Source organism: Littorina saxatilis, linkage group LG16 (genome assembly GCF_037325665.1).
Source record: "Littorina saxatilis isolate snail1 linkage group LG16, US_GU_Lsax_2.0, whole genome shotgun sequence".
Taxonomy (NCBI): domain Eukaryota; kingdom Metazoa; phylum Mollusca; class Gastropoda; order Littorinimorpha; family Littorinidae; genus Littorina; species Littorina saxatilis.
The window spans coordinates 42,316,021-42,324,328 of record NC_090260.1 but is presented as its reverse complement, the minus strand read 5'-3'; the positions used below and the strand labels follow the sequence as shown (position 1 = coordinate 42,324,328).

The window sequence follows — 8,308 nt, the reverse complement described above, 5'->3', positions numbered from 1 at the left end:
TGCCCGTATGCTTATGGGGGGAAGTTCGCAAAAACTCCCGAAGATTTGAGTGACATCGGAAGAACTTGCCTCACTTTCGTATGCATGGGCCGGAAGAAGGGCTTACTTCGAAGCAAAGCGAGGAAGTAATTGATGGTAGTTTGCGACAACTTCGTACGTTTTGAGCGACATCGGAAGTACATCCTCAATTTCGCATGCATGGGACGGAAAAAGTGCTTACTTTTGAAGCAAGCGAGGAAGTAAGTGAGGGTAATTGTACTACAGCGAAACCCAGGAGTAAACACGCTCAGTGCAAAATAGCAGGGCTTTTCTTCGGTTTTTCATATAAAACCGATCTAACACAAATGAAAGTCCCAAAGAGAGAAAATAGAAAGAAAAGTCGTATCTCGTGCGTGCATTTCGTGTACATTTCCCTGAATACAAACCTGAGTTGCCAGCTTTGACTTTTGTTCGTTCTGGGTCACTGGCCACCACTCTTAAAAGTTTCATCCCCGCTTATAGGGAGGGGGGGTTCTATGTAAATGGACGTCTTTGTGTGCATGTGTGAGTGTGTGTTTGTGTGAGAGTGTGCCGTGTGCGTGTGTGTGTGTGTGTGCGTGCGTGCGTGCGTGCGTGTGAAAGTGTTTGTATGTATTTGTGCGAGTGCCTGTGCGTGCGTGCGTGCGTGCGTGCGTGCGGGTATAATTGTGCGTTTGTTTGTGTGCGCGTGCCTGTGTGTGTGTGTGTGTGTGTGTGTGTGTGTGTGTGTGTGTGTGTGTGTGTGCGTGCGTGTGTGTGTGTGTGTGTGTGTGTGTGTGTGTGTGTGTGTGTGTGTGTGTGTGTGTGTGTGTGTGTGTTCGACGGTGTGTGTGTGTGTGATCAAGCACTTGTGTACCTACATGATTATAACGCCTCACCCGATCAAGCACTCGTGTACCTACAGGATTATAACGCCTCAACCGATGAAGCACTCGTGTACCTACATGATTATAACGCCTCACCCGATCAAGCACTCGTGTACCTACAGGATTATAACGCCTCACCCGATGAAGCACTCGTGTACCTACAGGATTATAACCCCTCACCCGATCAATCACATGTGTACCTACAGGATTATAACGCCTCTCCACAGCATCGCACCAGGAAACTGTGCAAAAAATAGAGGGTAAATACAGCCAATGAAATTGTTTGGAGCGCTGAGCTGAGGTTGTAGTGGAGGGAAAATGTTGGGGATCGATCTGAGCACACTCCTTTAGACTCTCCAACGGCAATGAGCTGAGGTGGTGTTAGGGGGGGGGGAGGCTTGGGATCTAATGACACTCAGTTGGACTCTCCAACGGCAATGAGCTGAGGTGGTTGTGGAGGGAAAAGGTTTGGGGTCCAGGATCCAAGTGTAACAGGTTCGAACAAAATATTCACTTATTTCCTTTTTAACCCTCGTTTTCTCTCCTTATAACCACTGTGACCACAGGAACACCACCACCGCCACCATCACCTCCACAACTATCTCCACAAACACCACCACCACCACCAACACCACTAACAACAACAACAACAACAACAAAAACAACAACAACAACAACAACAACGATTATCATCGTGTTCACGGCTTTTCATTCATAACAAGCTTGGTAGCAAAAAGCAATGTTTATATGTGACAAATTGAGGTAGTTGATGTGTTTAAGCTTCAGATGAGTTAACGTGGATTGTCAAAGCGTATGAATGTATGTATGGGGAGATTTATATAGCGCTTGACGTTCTCTAAGCCCTTTTACATATTAATTTCTGTCGTGTGAGATGGAATTTTTTACACAATATATCACGCATTCACATCGGCCAGCAAACCTCAAGCCTATTGGGGCGAGCATTCACCTTTCACGGCCTTTATTCCAAGTCACACGGGTATTTGGTGAACATTTTTATCTATGCCTATACAATTTTGCCAGGAAAGACCCTTTTGTCAATCGTGGGATCTTTAACGTGCACACCCCAATGTAGTGTACACGAAGGGACCTCGGTTTTTCGTCTCATCCGAAAGACTAGCACTTGAACCCACCACCTAGGTTAGGAAAGGGGGCAGACAATTGCTAACGCCCTGACCCCGGGTCGAACTCGCAACCTCTCGCTTCCGAGGCAAGTGCGTTTACCACTCGGCCATCCAGACCACTTCAGGCTCTTTATGTTATACAGTGGAACCTCCCGTAACGATCTCTCCCAAGAACGACGCCCTCCTTTTACCGACCAAATTTCTCGGGTCTGATGACACTCCTTTGAACTCTCCAACGACAATAAGCTGAGACGGTTGTGTGTGGGGTGGGTTAAGGGTCTGATGACACTCCTTTAGACTCTCCAACAACAATAAGCTGAGGCGGTTGCGGGGGGTAAAGTTTGGGGGACTGATGACACTCCTTTGGACTCTCCAACGGCAATGAGCTAAGGTGGTTGTTGGGGGTAAAGTTTGGGGGACCGATGACACTCCTGTGGACTCTCCAGCGGCAATGAGCTGAGGTGGTTGTCGGGGGGAAAAGGTTGGGAGTCTGATGACACTCCTTTGGACGGCACAAGGAGTTTCACCAGGCTTCCCCTCTCTTTCTCCCTTCTCGTGCTGCTCTTTCCCAAACCGGTTTCAGGATCCAAGTGCAACAGATTCGAACAAAATATTCCCTTCGTTCTTGTGTTCCTCGTTTTCCCTTTGTGACACCAGGAACACCACCACCACCACCAACAACAACAACAACAACACACAACAACAACAACAACAACACACACACACACACACACAAACAGACAAACACACACACACACACACACACACACACACACACACACACACACACGCACACACACACGTCCATGATATGGCCCTTCGTGGTCGGCTGGGCGTTAAACAAACAAACAAACAAACAAACACACACACACACACACACACACAAACACACACACAAACACACACACATACACACAAACACACACACAAGCACACACACACAAGCACACACATACACACACACACACAAGAAATGTCTCAATCACCCTTCTCTTCCTGCCTCTCTCACTGTCAACGAACAACCTATCTCTTTCTCCCCGTCTGTCCGCAGCCTTGGCGTCACTCTCGATCCAACTCTCTCTTTCCAAAAACACATCTCTAACATCTGCAAGTCCGCCTATCTAGAGCTGCGCAAGATTAGTTCAGTCCGTCACTACCTCACCACTGATGCAACCAAACCGTTAGTGTGCTCTTTAGTCCTCTCAAAGATAGATTATTGCAATTCTCTTCTGGCCGGTCTCCCTAAGTACCTTTTAGATAGACTTCAAAGGACCCAAAATAACGCTGCTCGCCTGGTCTTCAAATCTTCCAAGTATGAACACGCCACACCCCTTCTTCACTCTCTACACTGGCTGCCTATCACTAAAAGGATCGAATACAAACTCTCCTCTCTTTCTTTTGCCGTCGTTTCTGGTTCTGCCCCGGAATACTTCTCAGAACTCCTCAATCTCTACACCCCCTCTCGTCAGCTTCGCTCCGCCGCCGACACTCGACTCTTCCGACTCCCCACAGTGCAAACAAAGACATGTGGCGAGAGGTCCTTCGCCTATCAAGCCCCTGTGACCTGGAATAGATTACCTCTGCCTCTCAGACACACAGATTCTCTCACTACATTCAAGACAAATCTCAAAACACACCTCTTTCAGCGCAAGTGATTTCCCCTCCAGCATCTCCCCACCCACCCCATCCCGCCCCACCTCACCCCCTACCTAGTGCCTAAAATAACGTGTATATATATTTTCTGCGCTTTGTGTCAGCACTGTTTGTGTGTGTGTAAATAGTATTGTTGACACGTTTTTATACAGAAGCCTATTGTGGTTCTTGTGCCTAGGCTGTGTATTGGATTGTCATTGTATGCCTGCATTATTAGTTGTCAGTAATTATTACATGTGCTGATTGTTCTCTTTGCCTGCGCGCGTATAGTATGTTGGTTATGTTTGGTCATAGTATGTTTGTTTATGTTTGGTCGTTATCTTTGCCTGTGCGTGTATTGTATGTTTGGTCGTTTTCTTTGCCTGTGCATGTATAGTTTGTTGGTTATGTTTGGTCGGTTTCTTTGCCTGTGCGTGTATAGTATGCTTGGTCGATGTATGTATTGTAAAGCGCTATCCTCTGAGACTTTTCAAGACGCTATCATTTCAAAAGTTAGCGAAGCTCTGGCTATTTTTAAGTCTTCTGGTGATGACTCGAACGATCCAATTGTGAAGATGGTACCCATGATGGTCACTGCGATGTCAGTGGTGGTTAGTGAGGTGGTGAGGGGTGTGATGACAGGGATCGAAGAACGTTTGGAATCGATTGTCTCCCCTAGACCAGAACCGAGATCTGAAAGGTTGCTGTCTGCTGTGCGTGTACTAACCTACGAAAATGACAGACTCCAACAGTATACTAGGCGAGAGAGTGTCAGAGTGTTTGGTATTCCGCAGAGTGTTGGTGAGACAGCGGAAGAGGTGGAGGAGAAAGCCATCAAAGTCTTTCAAGATGCAGGTGTGGACGTGAGTGAGGCTGACATTTCTGTGTCACACAGAGCAGGAAAAGCAGTGAAAGGGTCTCGCCCCATACTTGTTAGATTTGTCTCTCGCCGCAAGCGAAGTGATGTGATGAAAAACAAGAAAACCCTCAAAGACAAACCGGAGTACAAGAATGTCTTCATCAATGATGACATTACCCCGCTGAGGGCCAGGTTGTTGGGCTTTGTCAAGAAACTCGGCCCGTATAATGCTTGGACCATCGACGGCAAGATCTTCTGTGCGAAGAAGTCACCTCCTGGCCTTCATCCATCAGACCGTCCCAAACCGGTCGTCATTGACACGCCTGATGATCTATTCAAGCTGGGCGTCACCGAAGTCGACTACCATGCCCTGGGTCTGTCGCACCTTGCTGAGGAACCTGCAGATGGGGGTTTGGGGTCTGCCATGGCCGAGGGTTAGCGGTGCCCTGGGGGCATTGATTCAGCGTCTCCCCCTCATGTGAGTCAGGTGTGTGGTGCTGCGAACTATGAGAAGAAAGGAGGTGGTGGTTTAGGGAAAGACTTTGGTGGTGAAGAGAGAGGTGAAGACAGAGTGGTGAAGGATTGTGATGGTGGGGAAGAGAGAGGTGAAGACAGAGTGGCGAAGGACTGTGATGGTGATGGTGGTGAAGAGAGAGGTGAAGGCAGAGTGGTGAAGGACTGTGTTGGTGATGGTGGTGAAGAGAGAGGTGAAGACAGAGTGGCGAAGGACTGTGATGGTGATGGTGGTGAAGAGAGAGGTGAAGACAGAGTGGTGAAGGACTGTGATGGTGATGGTGGTGAAGAGAGAGGTGAAGACAGAGTGGTGAAGGACTGTGATGGTGATGGTGGTGATGAGAGAGGTGAAGACAGAGTGGTGAAGGACTGTGATGGTGGTAAAGAGGGAGGTGAAGACAGAGTGGTGAAGGACTGTGATGGTGATGATAAGAGAGGTGAAGACAGAGTGGCGAAGGACTGTGATGGTGATGGTGGTGACGAGAGAGGTGAAGACAGAGTGGTGAAGGACTGTGATGGTGATGTTGGTGAAGAGAGAGGTGAAGACAGAGTGCCGAAGGACTGTGATGGTGATGGTGGTGATGAGAGAGGTGAAGACAGAGTGGTGAAGGACTGTGATGATGGTGAAGAGGGAGATGAAGACAGAGTGGTGAAGGACTATGATGGTGATGGTGGTGATGAGAGAGGTGAAGACAGAGTGGTGAAGGACTGTGATGATGGTGAAGAGGGAGATGAAGACAGAGTGGTGAAGGACTATGATGGTGATGGTGGTGATGAGAGAGGTGAAGACAGAGTGGTGAAGGACTGTGATGGTGATAGTGGTGATGAGAGAGGTAAAGACAGAGTGGTGAAGGATTGTGATGATGGTGAAGAGGGAGGTGAAGACAGAGTGGTGAAGGACTGTGATGGTGATGATGGTGATAAGAGAGGTGAAGTCAGAGGTGGTGCTGAGAGAGGTGAAGATAGAGGGAATGAATGTGGTGATGATAGTGGTGATGAGAGAGGTGAAGACAGAGTGAATGTCTGTGGTAATGATAGTGGTGATGAGAGAGGTGAAGATAGAGTAAATGACTGTGGTGGTGATGGTGGTGTTGAGAGAGGTGAAGGTAGAGGGAATGACTGTGGTGGTGATGGTGGTGATGAGAGGGGTGAAAACAGAGTGAAGGACTGTGGTGGTGATGGCGGTGATGAGAGGGGTGAAGACAGAGTGAATGACTGTGGTGGTGATGGTGGTGATGAGAGGGGTGAAGACAGTGTGAATGACTGTGGTGATGAAGATATAGTGAATGTCTGGGGTGATGATGGTGGTGAAGAGGGAGGTGAAGACAGAGTGGTGAAAGACTGTGGTGATACTGTTGATGTTGATGTTGTACATGCAAATGTTTCTGATGTTGATATTCTGCATGACTCTCTGGATGTTGGCAATGCGCATGAAATGGATAATGTTGTTGTAATGTCAGATGTTGATGTTCATTTTGACTCGTTAGATGTTGAGAATGTACGTAACAAATCTACTGTTAAAATAGATGTTTATAATGTTGATAGTGAGATTGGAGATTCCTTTGGTTCTGAATATAGTATTGAGGATAATCCTGATATACTCTCCTGCTTAGCGCTTAATGTCTGTGGAATCACTTCAAAGCTAAAATTTCCTGAATTTGTGAAATTTATTGCCAAATATGACATTATTTGTTTTAGCGAGAGCAAACTTGATGATATTGATGAGATTAACATTCCAGGTTATATAGCATTCTATAAGAATAGAGGAACATTTCGCAGAAAATCAGGCGGTGTATTAGTTTTATTACGGGAAGTGTTTGCTAATAATATAACTATTTTTGAAGAAAAAAAGCTGTCACATAAGATAAAAGAAGAGATGAAAATATGGTATACATTTTTGGATGTAGAAATGTGTGAGAATGCGTTATTTTTTAAGTTAGATAAGAAAATACTTGGACGTGACACCCTTTTCTGTGCTTTATATATTCCCCCTGAAGGGTCACCTTACCATAACAAAGATGTTTATGCTGAACTAGAAGAGGTGTACATGCAGTTTGGGTTAGATAATGATTATGTTTGTCTGTTAGGAGACTTAAATTCCCGCACTGGTCATCTGAGTGAAATGGTGCATGAAGATGATCAGCATTCAGAAGGTTTTGTTGATAAGGACTTGTTTGACTCTGATGAGGTTGGTACTCTAATAGGTGAGCGGGCCTCACAGGATAATAATACTAATAACCTTGGTTTTAAATTGATTGATTTTTGTAAAATGACTGGCTTAGTTATTGCTAATGGTAGAGTTGGCGATGATACAGGGGTTGGTAAATGCACATGTAAGGATAAGAGCGTTGTTGATTATTGCATCCTGTCAAAAGATTTGTTCTCGAAAGTTAATTATTTTTCTGTGATGGAATTTTGTGAAATGTATTCTGATGTACACTGTCCTGTTGTTTTGCATTTATTAAAGCATAATGAAGTACGCGCTAATGATTGCCTAGCAGAAGTTGTGAAAAAAAACAAAAATGAAGATTTGCTGTCTAAAGGTAGAGAAAAGGATAACAAGTACACAAAACCAAAATGGGACAATAACAATGGGACCAAGTTAGCTTTTGTAGTTAATCTGAATGAGGATGATATTTATACTGTTGAAACTAAATTACAAAATATGCTAGCTACAAGTGAGAGTACGACAACAGATGACGTTGATAGTGTTACTAATAAGATTTGTGATATTTTAAATTGTTCTGCTGAGAAAATCGGTGTAATTAAAAAACAAAAATTTATGAAAAAGCCACGTTCAAAGAAATTTAAACTACATCAACCATGGTTTAGTGCAATTTGCAAAGAGAAAAGAAAAATATTTTTACATGCAAAAAACAAAGCAAGACGGTTTAAAAATGTGTTCAATGAAGATGAAAAAAAGAGTGCTTTTAAAGAATACAAAAAGACAATAAAAAAGGAATGCAAGTCGTATCATAATGAGTTCGTTAAAACTTTGAGAAAGTTAAGAAGTACTGACCCGAAAGCATACTGGAATCTTCTAAATAAAAATAAAAAGAATAATTCCAAAACTAACTATCCAACTTGTTCTGAGTTTTTCGAACATTTCACTAAACTACAAGAGTGTGATGAAAATGATATGGATGATAGTAATGAACATTTAAATGAAGCAAGTAATGAATTTCTTAATGCGCCTTTTACAAAGGAGGAAGTTATCAAATGTATAGACAAGCTAAAAAACAATAAGGCATGCGGTCAGGATAAAATAATTAATGAGT

General features: G+C 44.5%; 1 protein-coding gene across 1 annotated transcript; it reads right to left on the bottom strand.

Moving 5' to 3' along the window:
- Nucleotides 1-5,000: 5,000 nt before the first annotated feature.
- Nucleotides 5,001-6,462, bottom strand: LOC138950011 (uncharacterized). The gene is made up of 2 exons (XM_070321793.1): nucleotides 5,932-6,462; nucleotides 5,001-5,021 (listed from the first exon to the last, which is right to left on the bottom strand). Exons 1-2 carry the CDS (start codon nucleotides 6,460-6,462, stop codon nucleotides 5,001-5,003), a joined length of 552 nt encoding a protein of 183 aa, XP_070177894.1.
- Between the last annotated feature and the right edge of the window lie 1,846 nt (nucleotides 6,463-8,308).